General features: G+C 47.8%; 1 protein-coding gene across 1 annotated transcript in view; it reads left to right on the top strand.

The window, feature by feature from the left end:
- Positions 1-3813: 3813 nt before the first annotated feature.
- Positions 3814-25425, top strand: part of CACHD1 (cache domain containing 1) — a 76589-nt gene continuing 54977 nt past the window's right edge. The window contains exon 1 of the mRNA XM_088522416.1: positions 3814-3975. Coding sequence (XP_088378542.1) covers positions 3931-3975 — 45 coding nt within the window. The 5' untranslated portion in view covers positions 3814-3930. The remainder of the gene's footprint in view (positions 3976-25425) is intronic.

The following is a 25425-nucleotide window of genomic DNA, read 5'->3' as shown; positions in this document are numbered from 1 at the left end:
TCAATTAAAATAAGCTCACTCAAAAACATGCCTGTAGTGCAGGGCTGCTCTGCATGTTCCTTTTAAAGTCTTGAAGAGCAGGGGCTGTAACTGCAGAAAAAAAGAATGTGTTCGAGATGAGCACTGGCTGCAAGCTTGACCTTGCATTTTATTTTTGAGTGCTCTCTCCTTCCAAAATTAGATAATTCACAGTTAATGAATAGCAGCTAATGAATAGCAGCTTGCTTCTGTATTTCTTAATATGCCAATAGCATCCAATCCAATATCGGCATAGATAGCAAAATATAATCTGTTCTACGTGGGAGAAATTTATGGTGCTATAGAAGCTCGAGCATTAAACATTGTATGTGGATTACTGACAGCCTGCTCTGTTCCTCACAGCCTCATCTATGTAAATGTTATTAGGCACCAAACGGGGGGAAAAGTGCATGAAATGGAAAACTCTGATTATGCTCTTCATCTGCAAAGTCGTTTAAGTAGTATCATTTCAGTGCGAATGTGTAATTTGGCATTAAAATCCCCTAACAGGATTACCCCGTGGCTCGCAGCCCTGCAAGAAGCGCTTCGAGGCAGCTACGTGTACGGAGGAGCCGGGACGCTCGCGCTGTGGCCGTGCGGGCAGCGAGGGCGCGAGGGGCTCGTGCTGGATGGAGGTGGTTCCTTCCAGGAGAGGCTTCCCAGTGCCTCTCCACTCCGTGCATGGGAAATGGCCCGGGCTCCAGTTTGCGGTGGATTTGTGGTGATTGTGGATTCAGTCGCACGCTGAACTAAAATGAGAATCGTCTTGCAAGCCCTGCTGGCACCGCTAACCCATCGGCTGCAGCCAGGAGTGACACGAGTACCTGTGCTCACACGTGGAGACCAACAAAGACTGTCAAGATCCAGCAGGATGTTCTGGTAGGAAACCAAGTTAGTCCCAACCCGTGCAGAAAATGCACAGCAGAAAGAGCCCAAACCGACCCACTGCACAAGAGGCTGGAGCAGGGCAAGGGAGAGGTAGGAGGGTGCTGGGAGGGTTGGGCACTAGCAGAAGGGATCAGCGCCGGGTGCCAGAGGACAAGGATGGTCTGTGGTGAGCAGTGCCCGTGGCCCAGTACTCGAGATCCATCTTGGGACAGAGCAACATGACCCTTTCCAAAGGACACATCACATGTGTCATGTCTCTCACGGGATTTCCTAGGTCAAGGTGATGCACCCTGAAGTCTTCGAGGTCATTCCTCAAAATTCATGGGGAAGAATCCAGGGATGGAGCATGCACTTAGAAGAAATAGGTTTTATCAGGGAGTTTTCTACAAGCCCAAAGATACCAAAAATGAATCCTTTGCTTTTAATCATCCTGCAGGAATGTAACCCAGCCTAGAGACATTTTCTCACATCTTTTGCTGCTTATCTGGAAGGGCACTTTTGGGGCATTAAAGTAGGTTTTGAGCATCAGTTGCAAATCTCAAGCCATGGCTTCCCTTGGAAAACATGGGAGGAAGCAGCGTTTGGAGACGCGCTCTCCCTCTTGGTGTGTCCTGGCTCTGCAGAACGCCTGGGAAGCGGCTGCATCATGTTTTATTTCATTGTCATTTATCATCATTTTTTTCACCTTATTATTCATCATCTTATTTTATCACATGTAGTAACATTTATGGAGCAGCAATGCGCTTTGGCTGTGTGTGTGTCAGCAAGCCATGGTTTCTTACCCAAAATAACTTAATAAATTCCCTGCTTTTCTTCCTTGTTCCCCAAGTTCCCTGGCTTTCCTCCTTGCAGCACCCACCTTTCACCTGACCAAACAGTGCTGGCCCTCGGAGCGGTGCATGCAGACACCAGCCCAAGTGTTTGCATTCCTTGGAAGCTGAGGTCCGTCACTGCTGCTTAACCAGCCTTTAATGAGGCAATATCCTCCTTGACCTCCCTGGGAGCCCTGGAGCAGGAATGGCAAAGCCCGGCCCTTGGGAAGCGGCCTGTGCTAGCGTCGGTCCGGATCACCCGGTGCGATTGATCGAGCAAGGGGGCAGTGGAGGCAAGGGAAATCCTTGGCTTTTCCTGGCAACCAGGAGCTGATTCCTGCTTTGGGACACGTTCATTTCCAAAAAAAAAAAAAAAAAAAAAAAAAAAGCAGCAGTGGCAATGCAGCCCTATCACCTCTTCTTTCCTCAAGCAAAATCCGCTTTTTCCATTGGAAAAGCAGTATCGTTCACCTCGCCGCGGGTCCCCGCGGGCCGTGCCAGGCGCCGCGTCCCCGCGCAGCGGCTGCGGCGCTCGCGGCTTCCCGCAGGCAACCGTGAGCCGAGGAGCCTAACGAGGCCACCTGGATTTCCTAAAGCACTTCAGGGCTTGCTTTCTTCATGCATCTGATAAAAGCGGGCTTTTTTGCTCGTTATTTATAATGGTTCCTCTTGAAAGGGGAATTGCAGAGTTTCTGCCCGTTAGCTGCAGCGCTCAGCACCGAGGTGACAGCTCTTGCCGGCAGATCTGAAGGTGTTTTGGGGACATGGGCTAATTAAGTGTGACAGCAGGGCTGTCGGGAAGAGGTGCCAGCTTTGCCGCCCGCTGCAACGTAGCAGCACTGGGCCTGGGCTCAGGGCTCATTTCCCAGGGAAGACTCATTTTTATATTGTTTTTTTTTGCCGAAAAGCAAAATGATGAGCCCTGGCTCTGAGCCTTGGTTTTGGGAGACACATCCTAAAAGAAGAGTGTTTCCCTGGTCTGCAGAACCCGGAACGAGCACGTTGGGGCTCTGCAAGGCGACGGGGCGAAGGACAGAATGCAGAGAAACGCTGGCAGAAATGCAGTTAAAAAATTACAAATGTGTTTTCCTAAGCCCTGCAAAGTGATGCAGAAATGATGTGGTGAATAAATCATCACGCAAGTGTTGCTCTCTGGCACCGTTTGGCTCTGCCCAGCGATTCCCAAGTCATTTCCAGGCTTTTGAAGCATTTTATGATGGGAAAGGCAACTTCCCCCTGCTTGCCTGGCACGGGAATCTTTATGGAAATGGAGATGAGTGAAGGGTTATGTTTTCTTATCTAGGTTTTCTTTCTAAACAGATAGAAGTAAATTAAAAAAAAAAAAAAAAGGTTTAATGAAGGCATTTGAGAACCATGTGGCTTTGCAGGGTAATTTAAAACCTTTAATTATTTCTTAAATCTTAAAACCTTCACTAGCAGAGCCAGCCCAGGAGGATGACCTCAAGTGCAGGGTAGTGGGAGGAGAAAGTCATGCACACTCTGCCTTAAATAAATAAATAAAAATAAATCTCTACAAATCCCACAACCACCACCAACAAAAAAACTCAACACAAAAAAACGCCAAACATCCAGAAAAGGAAATCCTTCCAAACACCTAAAACACCGCCAAAAAAAATTTAAAAATACCCTAAATAACTAAAAACAAGCGAAACAAAAATTGCAAAACTAACTACCCTTAAAGCCTCTTTCGGGAGCGCGCGGACCCGCGCCCCGCTGCGCGCCCGCGGGGGGGCGTGTCCTGGCGGCGCGGGGGCGTGGCCGGCGGAGCGCCCCGCCCACTGCGGCCCCGCCCGCGCGGAGGCGCCGCGACCCCGCCCCGCCCCGCCGTGCGCGCGGCGGCCGCTCCGCTCCGCTCCGCTCCGGGGCCGCCGTCCACGCTCCGCGCTTTGCGTGCGGCCGCGGCGGCGCGCGCGGGGCGCCCGGTGCCTGCGCTGCCTCCGCGCCGCTCCGCCGCTCTCCGCGCTGCCTCCGCGCCGCTCTCCGCGCCGCCCGGCGCTGCATGGGGGCCCCCCGCGCGGCGCCGCAGCCCTAGCGAGGCCGCGGCCCGGCGGCAGCGATGGAGGAGGCCGCGGGGCCGGCGGCGCGGGGCCGGGGGCCGCTGCGGCTGCTCGGCCTGGCGCTGCTCTGGGGGCTGGGCGCCGCCGAGGCGGAGTTTTCCATCCTGGACGAGGCGCGCGTGGTCGCGACGCAGATGAGGAAGCTGGCGGCCGAGGAGCTGGGGGTGGTCACCATGCAGGTACGCGCCGCTCCGCGCCGCCCTCTCCTCTTCCCCCCTTTTCTCCTCCGCGAACTTTTCCCTCCCCTTCGCGCGGGCTGCGCGCGGCCGCCTCCCCCCGCCGTGTGTGGGATCAACCCCCTCCCCGCAGCGAGGGGCTTTGCCCAAACGGCCCCTTTCTCTCCTCAAAAGCGGCCCCGTCCCGCCGCCCTCGCGCCCCCCGCGGTGTCCCCGGCCCTCCCGCCGCGGCCTCCCTTCAGCAGGGGGTTGCGGGCTTCCAGCAAATACAAGGAAATCACCATTTTCGTCTTTATTTTTCTCATTTTTTAAAAGAAAAATCTCTTTTGCATATGGTGTGCATATGTGTGCGTACGTTTCCCTTCAAAAAAAAAAAAAAAGCAGCGTTGCTCTGCAGACGGTGGAGAGTTTACGTAAGAGAAATTAAATCGGTGTCTGCTTTAAGTCTGAGGTAAATCTGTTTCCCCGGTGGCTTTTAAAAAAGGAAAAATCAAAAAAATGTGGTCATCTGCAGCCTATGTTCCCTTTGCCTTCAGCTTTAAGTACAGCAGCTTGTGTGAAAATACGGGGTTGTCTCCCAGGCCGGCACCTTGCTGTGCTAAACCTAAGATAAGCCGGGTCTTATATAAAAAAATACGTAAGGGGCAGTCTGGGTGTCACTGCACGGGGATGTGGATAACATAAAGACAACATAAAGTTGGATAGCTTAATGCCCAGAAGTCGTCTGCTTTGGTGAAACCCATGGTTAAACGCCAAAATGCCTTTTTCTCCTGAGCTCTGGTTTTGGACGTGTAATATTTTGGCTGTTTTAACGCCTATCGAGCTAATAGGTCTGTCCTTTGCTCCCCCGTAACCTTATTCCAGCCTTTGGTGGTTAAAACGGGTGAAGACCGACGTCCCCTGGTTTTCAGAAGCTTTCTTGCTGACTCGAACAGCAAAACAGAAATGGTAGCACGGGCACCGCTGCAGCCTCGGCCCCGGGATGGGGATTTTGGGAGAAATGCCATGGAAAGGCAGAGGGGTCGGCCCAGCTCGTGCAGAGCTGGGGGTCCTCGCCCTGTTTTTAGGCAGGGGAACGTGCGGGGCGATGGGGACGGCATCGTCCAGGACGAGCGAGGTCCGCGGGATTGTTGGAAGAACGGCGGGAGCTCTTGTGCTGTGCTTGGTTATGAAGCTGTCGATGTTCCTTGGAGTTTAAGGAGCAGTGTGACAGCAGGCCCCAAATCCAACCACACAAGGGCGATGGAGGGACCTGTTGGTCCTTGCAACTCAGCCCAGCGTAGTGGATGTCCAGACGGTTGGAGCGGGAGAAGAGCTGCTTGTAGGAAGCCTCGGAAATGAAAACTGCTGTGGACCCTCGTGAGAGGCCAAAGACCTCCTGTGATGGAAGGATGCGGCCGCCGGGAAAGGAAGGGTTAATGTTGGCTGTTTGGGAGCTGCCTTTTTGTTGTGGTTTTGGCAATTGTGGAGGAAGAAGCAGCCGGGTTTGGTGCTTCTCTTGCTCCCTTCCGTGGCGTTTTGTTCCCGTGAGCCCCGATGTCCATGGTTGCGATGGGCAGGAGGTGGCGTCGGCAGCGGCCGCGTGGGCCGTGACGCTGGGAGAGGGCTGCGGAGCCCGGCTCGGAGCAGGTGGGAGCGCTCCAGCAGAGCCAATCTCTTCTACCAATATAACTACCTAGTCAGTATAGCAGTAATAAGGACTCAGTGTTTTTAATATAACTGCATCTCTTTCCGTTGCTGATAAAATGAGGTACATGGACACTGCGCTGGAAGCCAGGGGAAGGATGAGGAGGGAGAGCCTCCAGCAGTGGCTTTTGGCACTAGCATCACAGCCTCTTGCTCGAGTGCATCAGCACGCTCTCTGCCTGTTACTTTTAAGCAGTGCTTTGTTTTCTCGCACACGAGAGCAGGGCATTCGTGGAAGTGCTTTGATTTCATCAGGAAATGTGTTCCTTGGATGATACTGCAGAGAACAGCTGAGGGTAACGGAGCCAAGGGACGACTTGTGAGCTGCATCCACCGTGTGCTGAGCAGCGGCTTAACAGCTGCTTAAGCGTTAATTTAAAATATATTGGGAATACATTTATAGATACTTTGGATGATACAAGTGATGTGCACTGCTCTATAGAAAGCTGCATGGGTTCAAGGGTATCTTGGATGTTATAATTTTTGCTATTATTCTGCTAGAAGCAATTCAATGCAGAAAGTTCATAAATAGTCTGCCTTGCTGTCTTGCCCCTATTAGTTATTGCTCCCACAACATTTGACAGCTTTGCAAAACAAATGCAGTTGGTGACATTGTTGTATTCTTTTGCATCGTGGCTAAAATACTATTTTAATAAAGGATCGTGTGTACAGGTATATGTGCCAGCTTCTAGCCCTGCGTAGCAGAGATGATCGGCGCTGGTTCTCAGAGTTCTTCCATGCTGCTTCTAAACTGTGGTCGAGGAAGAGCACTCGTGTTGTTTGAAGCACTTTCCGTAGTGGTGGACGAGCATGCTTAGGTTTCTAAAGGTGATGCAGTAACATTGGAGAGATGGAGGGGATGATTTCAGTTTGGCAGCAGCCCGTATTTGTGCAAGACGAGGAGCGATCGTAGCTTGGGGGCTGCGCACGTTAAATAGTCCCGTGTCATCGGGCACAGGGAGCCATCGCTGGGTGAATGAGCAGCTCGAGAGACAGCCCTGAGGATTCTCCTGGGAGAGCTGACCTCAGCAGTGATTAAAAACTAAGCACCCTTTTGTGCTAAAATTATAACTAAATTGGTAGCTATGCCGTGACCTGGCCTAACAGAGGGATTTAACTCTCCTGTTACCTGACTGATCTTTGACTTTGTGGAAGCTTCAGAATATATTGTTGGCTGAAACGATTGAATTACTTTGACCAAGAGATGGAAAGAACAGGAGAAGGATAAAACGGAGCCACAGGGAATATCTTGTTTGGTTGCAGCATGGTTTAACTGCCTGAATCTGCACCGAGGATGGCTGCATTGTACCTTACGGTGCCCAGTGTGCCAAAATACCAACATCTGCACCTGAGAAATGGAGAAACAGTCTTTATTTGTAAAGAACTGCAAGGATTAAGCAGTGCTCTGAAGATGTTGGTAGCTGCTGTTACAGCTTGCAGCTCGTGTGTTGATGTTATTGCACGGAGAGCAGCAACAGTTGTAGGCCCAGAGAGCCTTGAAGATTTTTGAGGACAGCCCTTCCATCTTGCTCCTTGCACAGAGTAAGTCTGAAGGATTGAGGTCTTTTTCCTTGTCAACTACTGGCTCTGGGAGGATGGAAGAAGAAAAAGAGCATTTTTGACTTGGAAAGTAGCAGTACGAGCCATTTTTCCTTGCTTTTTCACTGTGCTGTTCTTTTCTTTGCATATTAACACATGCTCGGGCGCGGTAGGCATGCGGAGCAGTTCTCCAGATTGCCTGGCAAGCATATTACTTGTTTTCCTCGTATCTTGTCCAGCCCATATGTTTTTTCAAGCAAAACAGATGGAAGGCGGAGCAGAAAGCAAACAGACTGGAGATGTCCTCGGGGCTTGCATGGGGTGGGTGACACGATGCCTCCCTTTGGGAAAATCCACGCGGATTCCTGGGTGGCAATTGGGAGCTGTAGTCCCAAGGACTGTCCCCTCATTGAGGCTCTTTGGAAATAATCAGCAGCCAGGGAACAAAACATTTCACTGAATGTGATGGGTATCCAAGAATGGTCCCCTGGCTAATCATAGGGAATTTGTGACTTGGAAAAGGTAAGTCCCATTTTAAGTTGCACTGCAAACCAATTTAAATACCAGAATTATAGTTTGCTGCCTCTGAAATAAGGGCTTTGCCTGTTCCCCTGCTTGCTCTGCGCATTTGAGGGTAAATCAGTGTTGGTGAGCTACTTAGGCAACAAGTGTGGAAAATACTGCAAATCCTCAAGCATTGGCTCTAAAATCTGGACCTGTTTGTGCAATTTGGAGATCCCTTTTCTCCCCTTTCATATGCCCTCACATAAACATTCCTTTTAAGCAAAAGGACGGTATGGAGAGAGGCTTCTGTGTTGTTTTTTTTCCTTGTCACTTTGGGGTTGTTTCCAGCTTGTGAAAATGCCATAAAGCAAGGCAAAAATAAAAATACAGCAGGAAGATAAATGCTTGACCGTACCTTTTTTATTATTTGGCAGGGGTGCACACTTTAATAATTACAGTGTAGAAACCAGTGGAGTAAAAATCTCATCTGTTTCACATGATTATGTCTGGTTCGCATCCAGCTCCACCAGCCCTTTGCAAGGCTCTCCGAAAGCCCAAGACGGCAACAGTTTTTCAGCCTGTTTCCCTTGGATTTTTTTTCCTTCCCTTTGCATGAAACGCCTCAAAAAGACATCGCAAGGCCCCGTGGCAGGAGGGCGGAAATCGGGAGCGAACCCGAGTGTTTAACCGGGCTTTTGAGCCGCCGCTTCAAAGCGCCGAGGCCCCGTTGGCGCCGCGCTGCGTCCGCCGGCACCGCCGTCCCCTTCAAAAGCGGGGACGGCAGCTGCCCTGCGCCGATAGGAATGATTATCCGGGAGAAATCCAGAGCCGGCGTCGCGGCCCGGCTGCCACGGGGCTGATAACGCCCGCGAGGAAGAGGCAGCCCCGTTCCCGGCTCCTTCCCTAGCAGAGGAGCAGCGAGTGCCTTGAACGGAGCGGGGACGCGGCCGCGGTGCCAGCAGCTGGGGGAGGAGAAGCAGCAGTGCCAAGCAAAATTAGGACTTTGCCTTCCTTTTAAGGAGGAAAAGGAAAAATAAGGCTGACAGTAGAAAGAAGTGTTAAGTATTAACAGATCCTTGTTGTGTTTATCAGTTACTGCGTCCGGTTTGTCAGTTTTGGGTGTTCTCTGCAAAGGAACGATCGGAGCCTTGTTCGTGTCTATGGGGGATCTACCAGCTCTGCGCTCGTGCGTGGAAGCCCCAGTCACAAGGAAGTATCCCAAATTTCTGCGTTTCCTTTTAGCCTTTCAGGGCTGCTCATAGTTTGTCTCCCTTAAAGCCATGATGTGGGACTCCTCGGGTGTGATTCCGACTGTGAGTGAACCCGCTAATGGCAACGTGTGTCCTTCTGCTTAGGAGACAGCTTGGGAATAAATGAAACGTGATGGGGAGATCTCCCAAGGATGGCTCACCCATCCTTACCATGAGAGCTTAGGAGAGCTTCGCTTAGGAGAAAATAATAAGTCTTATTATTTTCTGAACGTAGATAATGTAACTGAAAGTTTTGATTAACTTCTTTGATCAGCCCTCGTTTCATATGTCAGAAATTCCGCGGGAGTTTTAATTAATTGCTCTGCCATCTCCTACCATAGTCTTAGTGCAGGTTGCAGTGTAAAGCTGTGAGCTACGGACGGTCTCAAAAAGCAGAGCACTTGGCAGCCAGAACTGTCCTGCACTTCACTGGTGCTGAGTAACGTGTGGTGTTAATAAAGCCTGAAAGCACCGCAGGTTCTGTTTTGCACTGAAAACAGTTTTTAAAAGTTAATATTTAACCCACGGCCTAAGACATGGAGGTTTCCAGTATAAAACTGAGTACACACCGAAGCAGAGCTTGAATCTCACTTTGAGTATTCCTGGTTTCCTCGTGATACGGGATGTGGGATGGTGAGTCTGGAGTTGGTGGTTCTTCTTCTCCGTTGATCCTGGGATAAATTAGCTTCTCCCCGGTCTGGTTTTCTGTACAGTACTGTGCTATGACTGTTTTGCTGAGAAAATTTAAGCTAAGTTTTGAAACAGGTGCAGCAATGCAGGTCGGTCACTTCCGATGTTGTGACAAATTTTATTTTTCTCTAATTTTTATTTTTTCCTCAGTTGCTTGCGGGATGTCTGTAGAGAGTCTCTCAAATGGGTTTGTATTGAGCACATTTGTTCAGTTACAATCACTAGTGTAAACAGTCGTGTCTCCAGCAGCCAACTTTTTGCTGGTACACTTCTCCTTTAAATGCACAATTTCAGTCTGCTTTGCCTATGTGGTTCAAAGTTGCAATTTTTCTTCACAGAGAAGAAAAGTCCTAACAGCTCTCTGAAAATAACTGTAATTGTACTTCGAGGAGTTCTTTAGAGCTCTCTAACGAGTGGTTTCTGTCCTTTTCTGGCTATCTTTTCCACATGCTCCCGAGATGTACCAGGAATTTTTGGCTTTACTTCTAGTCATCGCAGGTAGGAATAAGGCCCAGAGAAAAGGCTTTAACATAGACACATCTGCAGAGGTTTTCGGAAGCTGGACCTCCTTCTGAAGCATCTCCTGTGCCTTTTCTCACAGGGATGCTGGTTTTGGTGCCACTCTCGGTGTCTCTCAGGGTACCATTTAAACGCAGGTCCTAGAGATGGAATCTCCATCCCGGTTGGGATCCGCAGTTGATTCCTCTTGGTGCAGATGGTGCGATGCCAACATGCCCAAGGATCCGGGCGCTTTCGCGAGCTTCCTGCTCCGCTTCCTGGTCCTCTGTGCTCCCAGCAAAGGAAGCATTAGAAGCATTTCCCCTTGGCCATGCTCCCGCCTCCGCAGGAATACCGAACAAAGCCCGGGAAGGTGTTTGCGGAGCTGGGGCGGCGGGAGAAGGTGCAGCCTCCCAAAAATAGCTGTGGTGGGAGCCTTTTTGCCTGCAGCGAGTTTAGGCTTGAAGCCAAGCGTGGAAACGGTTCCCCAACCCTTGGGAAGGCTGCACGGAAAGCCAAGAGGGTTTTCCATGTTGAACGATGGTTGGGGAAGCAGGGAACAGCTCCCACTTAACCAATTTGTACAAAAGTGCTCGCTTTTCAGAGGTGTTTGAGTGGAGTTTGCCTTGTCTGAAACGTGCTTTGGGACAGCAGGAATGAATGGGATCCGTGTAGCCCTTCCTGGCCCTCTGCTCCTCCTTGGACCCAACTCCACCTTGCGTTTCTGTGCTTTCCTTCACGTTATTGGGGGAAGCCTAGGAAAAAATGGGCAAAACCAAAGTAATATTCTGCTGGAACCCTTTATTAGAAACTTGTCTGCAGAAGGTGTTTGCTGGTATTTGGATGCTTCAGAGATCTGCTTTCCCCGCCCGCCTTTCCCTTGTGTTTGTGGGAACCTAAAGGAACGCCAGCTCGTGTGGGTCACAAGCAGGAGGTGGTACTAAAATGGGTAGCAAGTTAATAGAACATCTTCTATTAACTGCCCGGAGCTTCTGCAGGAATCCTCTTACCAGGGCAGCCAAACGAAGAGCAGCGACCGCCTCAGCTCCGTGCATCAGGAGCTGCGCTTGGGAAATCTGTCCGCCCCGGGGGCTCCTGGAAATTCCACTTCCCAGGAGCCGGTTTTATGGAGACGTCTTGGGCTGCTGCCCTTCAGAGGGGCCAGAGCAGCCTTCCAGGTGCAGCATTTTGGGGTGATCCCCGGGAAAGCGTTGTGCAGTGAAGGAGCATCTAGTTTAAATGCACCGCAGCTCTGCTCTGGGCGCTTTCATAGCCTTGTTCAGCCTGGCAGTAGCTTCCTACTGCCTTTTATTTCTTTTGCCCGTGGCTATGGATGAGTGACAGGTGAGATGTGGGATTTACATCCTCCGTCTGGCTTGGTGGCGTTCAGCTACAGAAAACAAACATGCAGGGAAAAATGCACTTTCTGGGCCAGACAGGAATGGAGCAATAGGCACTGAGGATGCCTGGTTTGACAAATTATACAGGAATGGCCATGCTTCTGTTTTTGAACTGGAAATTTCAAAGTCTTGGATCTGCTGGATTAAAATTAGCAAACATTATTGCTGGATGCAGAAAGTCTCTAGTGTTTTACTTCTGGGAAGCTTTGGTTTTCTTTAAGCGCTGCATTGCACAGGATTTAAGGTGAGAAGTAAATATAAATATTAAAACCTTGACCTAATCGAGGAATAAAAACAAGGACAACTCCACATACCTAAATTTAACTAGTGGTATGGCAGCATCCTGGAATGTAACATCAAACATTGGCATTGCCATCCTTCCCTGCAATCGCAGGCCAGTAACTACGCTGGAGTTTGTTCTCTAAAGAGGAAATAGAATACAATTTTCAAAATATTAAAGGCAAGGAAATATTACCTAAATTTTAAAAGCTTATCTTTATTTTTTAGAAACTCTTAAGTGTAAATTTTCCTGAATGATTGATTAAAACTGAGGTCATGTAGGCAGCTCACCTCTTCTCTCGAGTTACTGCTTAGTGTAGTGTGATTTGGGACTAAATAAGTATTTTTATTTTTCATTTACTATTTTAAAGTAGATTAGAACTATAATTTTAAATTAAAATAGTCTCTTACTTTTACTAAATCATATCCGTTGGTTTTCACAGATGTTTAGGGCATTGCTTGTTGCAGGGAAAGGAGCGTGTTGGCTGTTCTCGGTCTGTGTTTTCTGAACCTCCGGTGATCCCAGGAGCTGCTCCGAGGGATATGCCTGGAGCTGTTAAAATCCCCTGGCTGAAGGTCCCACTGGTGTTGGCCAAGGTACCCGCATTGTGCTGAGCTAACTGCTGGGAATGTAGGATTTTGTTCCAAAAATTCTGCGCAGTTTTTAACACTTTTGATATTCACCTGCTGTCTTTCCATTAAATTATACTGGTTTTGCATTAAAGCTGCTGGATACAAAGACCAAATTAAGATAACCCAGCATAGACATAATGGTAGATAACTAAAACTGGCCTAATCTGATTCACTAGTCATTTATTTCCATTTGATTTAAAAAAAAAAAAAGCAGCATTTGCAGCATGTGTTCCACCATGATGTCACATAAAAATAATTTTGCCTCCCCCTTCGTATATACTTATTTATTCAGTTAACTGCAAGTGGGGAGATGCATAAAAAACAGATTCTGGTAACATCAACCTCAGACTTTCAAGTGTAGCTTTTTATATATGTCCAGGAATAGATTCCAGCCTCCAAAAATAAATGAAGCCCAACATGTATTACCACAATTTTCTGTGTTTGGGCTGGTGGATTCGTGTTTCGAGGAGCAGAGGTGCAGTGACAAGGGAGAGGAAGGCTCGGGGTCACAGCTCGCAAGGTAGGCAAGCTGCTGAGTACTTGTCTGCAAAATGAGGCTTGCTGAGTTTCCTCTGCTTCAAACAGCTCTTCTGAATGATTTATTGCAGGTTAAAAATTCATGCTAGAGAAGAAGAGGAAAAATAAGCGGCTAGAATAAAGTGATGGAGTCATTAAAAACTTAAGAATCGCCCTGTTTTGGGATCACTTAAAAGCATGATGAAAGCTGTAGCCACCGTGGGTGAGGTTAGATGACAGCGACTTGCTTTAGAGGTACCTAAAGATTGTGCTGTATAATTCGGGCTTATTCCAGACTGCTTTTTTAAAATCCACATCTTGGTACTCTTTTAATACACATAAAAAAAGTGCTCATACGGCACCTGTCCGCATCCAGCACTGCGGTAATCCGACCGGTCCGTACAGAAAATAACCCGATTATAGCAGATCCCCTGACATTTTATACTCGATGGAAACTTCCTCGGCGGGGAGCTGGCCGGACGCCTGGGGCTGCCGACGGGACGCCCGGGCCATCGGCTCCTCCGGAGCGTGCGGACGGGGAGGAATTTGGGGATCGGCCGCTGCCGTGTCGCGCTGACACTTCATCCTGATAGTGCAAACAGATGCACGGCCTGCTAGGGAGCCTTGCCCTGGGGCGATGGTGGAGCCACTGTGAGCAGCAGACCCTCACCCTGGTTGCCCACCTCTCCACAGATATGTTTAAAATACTAAACTCCCGCTGTAGTGAGTCTGCGGGCTGCCTATGTGGCAAGCTGCAGGTTCTGAAAAGGCCAGTTTATAAAGCTGGAGTAAAGCCATACCCAAGCTGGTAAAAATTGTCAGCTTGTGGCCTTGCTTTGATGAAGAAAAGATAGATTCTTTCCCCTTTTTTTCTTGTTTTTTTTTTTTTTTTCCAGTGGACCAAAATAACTCGCTATCCAAAGCAAACGGGCCCTCTTCCGAAACTTGCTGTTCCTGACCCGCAGGAGCCAGGGTGCTGGTACCAGCAGGAATGGGTGGAAGCACGGGATGCCTCTGGCTAGAAAGAGGTGACAGTGGGGCAGGGAATAAAGGTCCCTGTATCTGCCTTATGTTCCCCCATGTCTGGTGGTGCAGCTCTGGGAGAGATTGGTGGACATGGATGCAAAATGCAGGATGGGAGGGCAGAAACTCCTCGGGTGGCTTCTGAGCCATTCAAATGTTGGCGCAGCTTCACGTGGGTCGTGGCGAGCGGAGCTGTGGCCCTGCGCGACCCACCGGTCACCCCAAAGGCTCCAGCGCAGCCTCGGAGCGTCACGTATCCCCGTACGCGTCGGCACTGTTGGGACTGGAATCATCCTCTTTATTTTGTGCTTGAATGGTCCATAATGTGGGATGCTCATGGGTAGGAGTGCTTGTCTGTTGCCACATGAAAACCCAAAGCATTAAAACACAAAATAAGACCTGAGCTGTCTCATTTAGGTACCAGACTTATTTGAACATTACTACAGGGGAGCTATGAAGCATTCCCAGCTACTCACTTCCAATCCCAGTTTTCCAGTAATAGACTTAAAAATCCTATTGTGCAGTCGGGTTAGTGACTGTGAGTCCTCATAATCTCCTTATAAAAATGTGTGCCCACGAACAGGACATATTTAATAGACACACTGCCCAGATGAAAGGCCGCATTGTGGAAGGGAGCCTTTGTGCCGTGCTGGATCTCCCGGCAATTCCTGCGGCGCTTCCCAAGTCTCGCTGACACCGGCCGGCAGAGGGAAGGCCCTGCCGCCTTTCAGCTTCACTGGAGAAGAATGGGAGCGGGCCGGGCGCCGCGAGGGAGCCCGCGGAGATCGGCACCCGGCGCCGCTTTGAGCCCTTCCCAGCCCCGGCCGGGGCTTTGCATCGCAATGAGGGCCGCGGAAAGCCGGGAAAGCGGCAATTCCAGGCGTTGGGCTGCATTCCTCAACGCTGCTCCTCGCGTGGCCGCGACACGGGCTTGCTCAGCCCCGAGTAAATAAAGGCTCTGCAGCCTTCGCTGCCCGCTAGGTCCAAATACTAGGTCTAGCTGTCTCATAGCCATCGTAAGAGCAACAATTGTGGGTTTTTTTTCCAATTCGTTTTCTTTTAATTGAGATCTGATGTTATTTTTAATCTTCTGTTCAGTCAGTTGGATTTTGGTTGTGTTTTCTCTCTCTGGCATAGCGCAGATTCTTGGCAAGGAAAAGGTTTTCTGTCTCAAAAACTAAGGTTGTGAGGTCACGTGCGCCCAGGCAAACAACTTGGGAACAAGGATCTAGTGGGCAGATAATGAAAATCTAGGAAAAACAACAAAACAAAACACCCTGAACTCGGGCAAAAAGTCAGGGAATTTTACATGAGAGAAACTCGCATCAGAGAAATTTGTTTAATTCACATGCTGTTTGGTTACAAGAAGGGAGAGCTGGACCCCAGCAAACGCATTCTGAGGTTCGGAAACATGATTTAAAATTCACAGAGAAGATCAGAGGGGTGAGAAAAATGCCACACACTTTAAATGACAGTGTTAGTGCTGGGTAACCATGGTTGGGATCCTTTAGAATAGGGTTTCCTACCTGGTCAGCCCGTCTGACCTGGTGGGAAAGAGGGGTGTAGTCTGTCTGTCGCTGATTTGTTGCTTGTTGGCTGCTCTGCGAATGCTTTTTACCTATTTCTACCAAAAAGATACAGGAAAAGACAGGGGGACTTGCTGTGGGTTTGGTGTCTCCGGACGCGGAGCGGCTGCTGGTTGCAGATGGATGTCCTGGTCTGCCATGTAGCAAATGCTCCCTGGAGACTTTGCCTCTGCTTCCTGGCTTGGACATCAGCTGATTCCCTTCATCAGGTTCCTCTGGGTTTGGGATATTCTTTCTGAATGGGGTAAGGGCCCAAGAGAAGGAGCCAAGAGAGCAGAGGAGGGAGGGGAAGGATGGGGTCGGGATTGCCAGCCTGATCTGAAAGAGACCTGGGAATCTGCCCATGGGCAACCCTGGCAAAGACGGATACGGAGCCTGTGATGTGCCCTTAGTTTCTCCTTTTTAATCCCCAAAATAGGTGGGTGTAGTGAAATGTCATCTAGCCATTCGTTCACTCACGGATTCAGCTTTCAGCATGCCAGCATTGCTCTAGCTTCATATTTTCTGTTTTTTTTTTTTTTAATTATTATTTTCCTTCCTCCTTTAAGTCAGCTGTATTCCTGCACAGTTGTTGAGCTGCATGAGAGCCTCTCTGGGCTAATCCAGCCTTTGTGTGTCTCCTCATCCCGAAGTGCTTTAGCGTTCCCTTCTAGCGGCTGTCGTAGTGAATTTTCACTGATGTCCTGCATCTGCGCTCACAGTGGGGAGGGTCTCTTGTTATTACTTCAAATTCTGATAAATTCCCAAGCAAGGTCAAGCCAAGAGTGAAAGTAGCTCTGTGTTGGCCTTGGGTTGAGTGTCTGCAGGTTGCATCGAAGAGTGAAGTTATTGGTCTGGTTAAGCCCCGAGGTGGCTCAGGGAGAAAGCTGAGGACTGAGAGCTCTGAGGTAGCTTCAAAGAAGAATGAAGGTATTAAACTGAAAGATATTGCAGGAGCAAAATATATTATTGCCATATATTGCCAAAGTTTCATTTGAGTATGAGTTGAGAGGAGGAAATGGGGGAAAACCAGACTCCCTCCATACTCCTTGAAGACCTGAAAGCTCCTCATTTTGGAGAAAACCGAGATGTTCTCCACTGTGTCAGTGCTGCTACAGAGAATTTCAAAAGCTTTTTGAGACAAATCACCCCTTTTTGCCAGCAGCCCCAGCGCGTCCCTCTGCTGAGTGCCTGGCTGTTTGGTGGAGACACAGGCCCTCTCCAGGTGTTTGTAAACTGAGTCATTTCAAGTGCCACCCACTTGCATTGATCTCTTCTTGCCAAAGAAAACATGTCACCGAAATGTCCATAAATTCCCAAATCCCTGATTTAATTCTGCCCCGTTTAGCTCTGTTTGGTGGAGTTCATTCCCTGGATCACGGCTTTGCAGGACTTGTGTCTCTCCAAGCAGGGAAACCCATGCAGCGTACGCGGCGCTCCTCGCGGTCAGCTATGAAGACGCGCACAGGTTGGGAAAGCTGGAGGGAACTTCTGCCAAGTTTTCATTAATTTCATTGCATGTGCAACACAACATTCACTCAGGCCGGTGAGGCTGCCAGCGTGCGCTCCGAGCCTCGTGTTTGGATACTCATTTACTTCAGCTTATTCAAAGAGAGTTGAACATGGAGCTGAAAATCGGGTTCTCAGTTTGCCAGATGAAGACTCCGGCTGTGCCCTAGGTCCACTTTGCTCCAGTTTTTAAGGAGTTGTTCAAGAAGGGACTGCGCAACAGTTCATGCACTTAATTCCCTTGCTTGCCTGTCTCTGCCCTCATTCCTTCCTTTCACCACATTTTCACAGCAGTTGGGACTATATAAAAAAGGAATTTTGCTGCTGCTGCTGTGCAGAATGGAATAACAAGTATTCATTATTTTGCTTCTGGAAAAAAAAAAAAAAAAAAAGAAACCACTATTGTTGTTTTTACCATTTTGTTTTTTGGTGGCTAGAAATTGAAACAGGAAGTGACCCGAGACACCGTTTCCATGACAGCCTGTCACTCGGATCCCGGTTTCAGGAAGATGAAAGGCCGGAGCTGCCTTTTGATAGGAGCGGCTAATTGGTTGGCTGATAGAGGGAGTTTTTTAATGTGCAAAATTAAAGGAGGGAAGAAGTGGAACAGCTGTGTTTTGGTACACGTGTGTCATCCCAGATAAAGCTCTCCAAGGAAACCTGGCAGTGCCTCAGCCAAGGGAAAACGAAAAATTCTCGAGAGCAGAAATGCGGCGTTTTGCAGGGAACTTGCGTTTGAAATCCAGCGCTTCCCAAGGAAGCTGTTAAGCACCGCACATATGGGCTCTTGCTCCGTGCAAAGTGTGGTCTTGTTTTGTGTTTCTCTCCTGGCAAATTAGAAGAAAACAGCAAAACGCTGAACTTCCCTTGCTGTTCTCCTGGTCAGGGTGTTCCTGTCCACAAGCTCCTCGGCTGTATCTGGCGGAGCAGCCGAGCACGCTCCTCCCGCGGCCCTATTGAACAGAGCTGCCCTACACGGAAAGTTCTGGGATTTGATCAGTTTGCGGCGTCGTTTGCTCCTGCTCTGCGAATGTTTGTTTAGAATAAAATAATCAGTAGGGGGGAAAAATGAAATCTCTTCCTGCAGGAATCTCTAGTACCGAGGACGCGGTGCTGCCTCTTGTGCATTTCCCTCCTCCTTCCCCCTTAGCAAGCTGGCTAATTACATTTCTCCTCCAGAAGTGGGTCATTTAAATCAATATGTAGAAATCCAGGGGTGAAGCAACCTCTGCTTTTCCTGGTTGCCGTCGCTCGCGTGTTATTAGCGTGCTCATGTGGAGCAAATGGGGAAGTGAACTGTCAGAAAACTGTGAAATTCCAGCTGCGCTTTGGGCATATGCCGTTTTTGTTGGATGTCGTAGATATAAATCCGGGAAGGGGCTCTGGCTAATCCGAATTGCCATGGTTCAGCACGGCCTGTGAACCCGCGCCAGCCGGCAGCGGGAACGCGCCATCCTCATCGCCCTGCTCGAGAAGGGGGCTCTAGTTCTAACGGGCAGGAGCAAAACCGCGTTTCCTTTTAGCAGGAGGTGCAAATAGGGTCATTTAGCTCTTTTGTGAGTTCTCTTTTTTACGAGTTTTTAAAAGTAAATGTAGGTGGCACCTTTTGCAGGGTTGGCATGCAGCTGGATGGGAGCTATGAGCTCTGTTTTTGCCGTGTTAAAGCACGTTCTGCTATAATATATATAATGAACAGGACATATTGCTAATATAATGGAAAAAAAAAAACAAAAACCCTCTATGTCTTCCTAAGTGTTGAATGCGTTTGCAAAGCCTTAAATGTTGCCCTGCAAAGAGCTGTAAAGGGTTTGCTGTGATTTGAAGGAAACCTCTGAGCCAGAGGAGCAGCTTGCAGCAAGGCACCAGCTTTGCAAATCCCCTTTTTTATGAATAATAGCTTTTGGTTGTAATAGGTAGAATAGGCGCAAATAGATGAAAAAATACTGAATTAACAGGCAACTAGTGATTGCTCTGTTTAGCAAACAGCTTCGTGAATTGTTGTAAACAATCACGAATTTGTGAATGTTATTCTTCAGGTGCTGTGCTTGGATATTTCTTGGTGGTCTCTTGTGTACTTAGGAAGGGTTGGGTTATCCTCCCACTTTTTTTGTAATTTAACGTGAAAGTCACCACCTTGTAATTCTGAACGCGGGGAATAGAGTACAAACGTTTTCTTCTCTCTGGATAATTTGTGTTTTCCTTGGTGAACGTGTTGGACATTTCCCTTGGTGCTGAGGAATGCTCATTCCCGAGCGTTCATCTCCTCGATTCCGTCCACATTCAGAGTAACATAAAAGCTTTTATTTCTCTCCAGTGTCTGAACTCGCATAATCCTAATGCAGAAGTGGATTACAGAGGAATTCCTTTGCACTCAGACGTACGTGCAGCACGCAATTATGTGGAAAAGCAAAATAAAGGGAATTTATTCAGGTTTCCGAGTTGCAGGTGGTCTTTATGCAGCCTTAAATCCTTTATTCAGTGTCAGATTTAACGTAGGGGTGGAGCCCTCAAAGGCCCCACTTACCTGTTACTGCTGCAGCGCTTGGGCCATGACAGCGGGTGACGTGGGCAGTATATAAATACATATATATATGCATGTACATACACATATATATACTATATACGTATATGTATACATGTATATACACATATATACACTATATATGTAAATGTATACATGTATATACACATATATATGTATATAAAAATCTATCTGCCACTTGTGTGCTCACATGTCATTAAGAAATGGTCAGGCAAAGCGCTTCAGGAGTCTAATGTACAAATTCTGCTTGTTTTGCTGGATTACTGAAAAATGCCCAGATTTGGCAGTGTGCACATAGAGATGTTCTGTGTCAGAGCATTAAAACAAAACAAAATAACAACAACAATAAAAACAGCAGCAGAGAGTTTAAATCTCGCTTGCACAAACTCAGGCTCTTTGGTTTGTTCTCTCACGGGGAAGGTAATGAGGTTGCTTTGAGGGTGTTACTGTGAGTGCAGCGATAGCAGAGCTTCCCCCATGGTGATTTTTGGTGTGCACGTTTCCTAAACACCCGCATTACCACATCCCTTGGAAAAGTTTGGGGGATTACGACAGTCAGGAAAATACTGTTCCTCATTTTCTAATGCAACAGTGTGCAGCAAATCTAGGTTTCTCATTGACATCTTCTGAGTTTGCATAAAATGTGCTTTTCACCATGGAAAACCTTGGAAAATGTACTAAGAACGAACTAAAATATATTCTGAGGGAGAAGCTGGCGCTGAGCATTCTGATTTCAAAACCCCTTTGACTGATAAATATTTTACGTGCGCTGGAGCATCCTCAAACGTGAAATATGAATGAATGTGGGGAAGCCTTGCAGGGCTGTGGATCCGGGAGACTCCGGAGCTGCAAGTGCAAATGTCTGCCCAGGGCAGCGGGGTTATTTTTCATGAAGATGCTGCCGTGCACAGGGTGGGCAAGGGCACCCCTCCACTAAGGGGGTTCATACAGGCAGGATCTTCTGGAGGAAACCACAGCAGAGATTTATTTGGAGTAGATGAGCAATCTCTAGAGCTTCAAAAATTCTTCATCTGGACAGAGTTAGACTTAAATTGGGATTTTTAAAAGAAGTGAAATAATTCCGTTCTGAAACAAAAAACATTTTAACTGTATTCATTTAGCAGGAGCAGTGGAGCTCACTGTAGAAATGGTAAATGCTTGAGAGGAAAAAACAGCTTGCAGTAATATTTACAGAAGGAATGAAAAATAGTAATTGCCTCTGTCATTGTTTTAATTTTTACAGTGTGTGAATGTGAGTCCTCTTTGATCCTCTCTAGTAGATACCCCCCCAGCTGGCAGTGAACAGCACATCAAAAAGGATTTGACGCTACCATTGCATATTTCCTGTTGGGCTTTTTGTTTGTTTTTCTTGAAAATCTGGTTCCTTCCATTTTAACTTCCTTTCTTTGCAGTGGAATCTGTTCCGGAATTCTCTCGTTTGCCCCCCAAGTTCTTGGCCTGATGTTGCAGGGTCGTGCGGGTGCAGAGGGTCCTAGGGCTGCGCTCCCCGGTTTGCAGCCGTCATCCGTCACCTCCTGAGCTGTCTTTCATGTTGCAAATCCTAAGTTTAATGACAGCCGGTTCTAGATTTTCCTTCTCTCCCCAACACCTTGGGTCCTGCAGTCCTCAACTGAGCAGTCATCCTCGCTGGGCTTTAAAGGTTGCACCAGGAGAAAAACAGCCCAAAACAGAAAACCCAGGTGCTAATTTAAGGAAAAATCTCAGCTATTTTTAAACATTATAGTCTTTCCTTCCTTTTTTCTTCTGTTTTTTCATCTCTTTTGCATACTGATTTTGTTATGTGCATGTTTTCTTAGATGTTCTTCAGCTACAATATAGGCAGGATCAAGTCCAGTCTTCCAAAAATGCAGTTTTCCAACCAAAGTTGGATTCTGGGGCCGTTGAACTTGCCACCTGCCGTGTCGCGAGTTCGGATACTGACACAGCTCGTGAAAAATGGGAATTTTTCCTAAACACGTGCCAAGGACCCAGGAGCTGCCGAGCGACCCGGCACTTCCCAGCCAGGCCCTGATCACGGGCAGCCCTGGCCAGTGCAGGAGGACCCGTTTAAAGGGCTTTTTTAATGGAAATGCCTAAGAAGTGACGTGATTTAATCTATAAACTCAGGTACAACTTAGGAGAATTAGTCCTTGTACCTTTTCTTTTAACTAAATCTCAGTGAGAAGGAATCCTGCTTCGAAAGAAATACTTGGCTTCCCTTCAATATCGGTGTAATTTTTCTGTTCCCACAAATATTACGAATTAGTGAGTATTTCAGCGTTCGTTTTCATACAGTGCAGCAGCACCTTCTGCAAAGGCCTCTGGAAAAAAAAAAAGGAAAGAAAGGAAGGGAAGAGCTCGCCAGAGCGGGTAGACAGCTCCCATGCGAAACCGCAGGAATGTGCCCACGCGGGGAAGGGTGCCCGATATGTTGAAATAGCTGGAAAACGGCCATTCCGGAGGCAGCAAGGAGCGTGGGGGAAGCTCCCCGTCCTGCGCCGAGGGGTCGCCTCCGGAGGCGGGAAGCACGCGGAGGTTTGGGGGGATTTCTTCCATCCCACGTCTCTTGAAGCAGCGTGGAGGAACTGAACTGATCCGCGCTCTAATTGAACCCCGAAATGACTCAAATGTTACCCCAGTGCTGCTAATCATGGAAAAGAGGGTGCTCTGGCTTTTCATTTTTATATATATTTTTGAAATTCTTCAGTAGAATTCCTCCCTTCCTACCGTTGGAAAGATAAGAAGTGCTGTAATAATTTCAGCAGTTTTTGGAGGGCTGGACTCTTGCCGTTTTCAGCTAGGAAGTGCTCCAGCTGCTCCTTCACTTCATGGATGACACTGTTTTCATGGTGTGTGTTTATGATAACATATTTAAAGTGGTAAATAGAGGTTTGCCTGTACTCGTACAGCAGATTAGAAACTCTGCTTTGCTTTTGGGTTTTCTGTGGGCCTTTGATGCTGTTTAGTCTCTTGCCTTGAAATATGGCTCCTGCCAAGGTTGCAAAAACAATAAGAAAATAACGTTTGTTTTGCTTTAAAGCCCTAGGTAAATAAGGACACCCTGCATCATGGCAACTTGCTGGAGAGTCTCAGAGACCAATACAGTAGCCACAAAAGTTTGTGCTTAGCTGCCAAATCACCAAGTCTGTTTAAGTGCAGCGAATACCTGCGTGTGCCGGAGTGCTGGTGAGCGAGCTTGGACCTCCTGGAGACAGGCAGGAACACGATGTATTGGATGTCTGTGTTGGGGAGACCCATTTAGAAATGGGAAAAGAAGTTTGCCAAAGCTATGTCCATAGTGAAACCCAGTTCTGCCCGCCTGGAGCCGAGGACGGGCGCGAGCTTGGCCTCCAGCAGCTCTGCTGCTGCAATTTTGCTCTTCAGCCCGTCCCCTCATTAAAACCTGCGTTTTCTCTCCCTCTTCCACGTTGGAAGCTCCTCCGCTCTTGATTAACACTGAAGTTTTTGTTTGTGTGCGTGTGTGTTTTTTCTCCCCCCTTTCATGTAAATGATGTCTTGTGATTTTGCTTGCTTTTTTTCTTTTTTTAATTAGAAGAATAAATGCTTGCATTCATGCCCAAATGGCTTTGAAGTGCTGCAGGAATTCAATTCATGAGCCTCTCCTTTTCTTTCCCTGATTTTTCATCTCTTATGAGCAGATAGCATCTAATGGCCCCGCTCTTCCCAGATGATCCTAGCTGGTTTCTGGGGGTTGTTCTGCAGGAGACCAGGGCAGAGTAGCTGGAGGATGAAGCAGGACCTTGCTGCACGTTGGGGCTCTCGCCGTTGCCATCTGCTCTGCAGAGTGGGATTCTCTTGCATGGACTGTCTCCAGCCATCGCCTTGCAAATGGTTTTAAGAGTTTCCTGCAGAAACGGGTGTTTTTGGTTCCCCTGGCCTCGCTCTGCATCCACACTTTTATTTTCCCCTGCGGGATGCGGAGTGTTTACCTCTGTTGTAGCTCTGTTTGGTTTTGTTGATAGGGTCAGGCTGTCTTCTGGCTCGTGGAACAACCACACGGGGAAAAGCAGACGCAGAGCTCGTGAGCGCGCCGGCGCGCTGCGCCCGCTCGGCCCTGGCCTGGGAGCAAAAGGAGGAAGCAGCATTTTTGATGCGGGTAATTGGGATTTTGACAGCATCTAGGTGAAACGCTGTTTCCTAAAGCTCCCAGGGAATATCAGGGGCTTTCAAATCTCCCGTTCAGGAAGCAAAAATTAAGCTATGCCTCAAAAAATCCACGGCAAATTCTCTCTTGCAGTGCTGTACGCTTCTGGAATGGATGAGCCAAATTGTTGGGGCTGTTTTTCCACCTGAGAAACGTTATCCCTCAACACCCGTACCCAGGACACGGCCTGGAGTTAATGTACGAGCACGGGGACTGAGCTGCTGGTGCCGAGGGAGCCACCATAAATGTTGCCAATTCATCACTTATTTCCAAATAACCTGAAAACCAGCTTAGAGAGGAGGCATGGGGTAGTTAAGATAATGCAAAGCCTTCATCTCTGTTTTCCTTTTATTTCTTCTTTTAAAACTGGATTGCGAAGCTGAAAGTTTTTAGGAACAAACTTAGACTTGCAACTTCCAGGTGCAAACCCGCAGCAGGGAAGGCTGCCGGAGAAGCAAGGCGAGCGGCCCGTGGGGTGTCTGCACTGGTGGTTCTTGCTGAGAAATCCGGAAAAACGGAGCTCTTGGGCATGGGAAGCAACCGCTGCTGTGACCGCGTTGGCATCAGCGCGTTCCTCGTGCGCGCAGAAGTTCAGTGTGCTCATTTGTGACCGTAAATTCTTTCGTTTAAACTTGTTATTTGGGGATTTTTCTTCTCCTCCAGTCAGGTATACATTTTTAAAAGAGATATATAAAATATATATATATATTTATATACCTTTTAAAAAGATATATAAAAATATATCTTTTGATACTTGTGCAGTGCAGTGTTGTCCCAAACAGCACAACTCCTGCCTTGGTGGTGCTAAATGGAAAACAGAATCACGTGCACCCAGGGCCTGCTTTTTTTTTTTTTTTTTCTTGGTTTTACTGTAAAATTATGCAGCCCTAGCTGGAATGTTAGGCTGCTCAGTGTTTTTGCTGCATATTTGCTCTGTATTGAATTAATGACCAAAGTAGAGAAGTGCAGCAATTAGACTAAAACTATATAAAACCCATTTGGCTGTAGGACTGCATCTATTTACATGTTTAAGTCTGCTGCTTAACTGTTTTGCTCTTTTTACTTGGTCATTTTTGACATTAGCTCAAAAAAAAAAAAAAGAAAGAAAAAAGGAATCCAGAGGTAGCTGAATAGAATCAAATGTCACTTTAACTCCTGATAAATACTTAAATTAAAATGAGATGCTGTGGAATAAGGAGAGTCTGCAGGACTGGGACAGATGGAGGCTGGAATGACAAACTGGAACTATTTGTATTTTAAAATTTGGACCTGTCAGGCCTGGGTTAGTTCGGTAGTATTTGAGCTTCAAGCCCAGCGTGGCCTAAGAAGCAAGAGGTATAGCTGAAAGTCACCATCCTACTCATGAATAGAATCATTAGCCATTTTAAACTTTATTTTAATCTATTTTAGCTGAGTGCAAAGCTCCCAGACAGCATTTTCCTTTATTTACTTTGGTATCATTTGTTATCTTCAACTATGGCTGGTTATACACTATTAATTACTTAAAATATACTGTAAATATGATAAGTTCATGGAAGTATTTAATGTTTTACATCCTATAGGCAAGAATGAGGGATAAGTGTAGGGAGGAAAAGAAAAGCCCCAGTCCTGTTGGAAGACCATCTGCTTTGTATTTTAGGGCTGGGTAACACTA

This window comes from Tinamus guttatus, unplaced genomic scaffold, assembly GCF_059628265.1.
Source record: "Tinamus guttatus ecotype Peru unplaced genomic scaffold, ASM5962826v1 Tinamus_guttatus_pri_ptg000153l, whole genome shotgun sequence".
In the NCBI taxonomy this organism is placed as follows: domain Eukaryota; kingdom Metazoa; phylum Chordata; class Aves; order Tinamiformes; family Tinamidae; genus Tinamus; species Tinamus guttatus.
The sequence above is the reverse complement of the archived record's forward strand: the minus strand, read 5'-3'. Positions and strand labels throughout refer to the sequence as shown.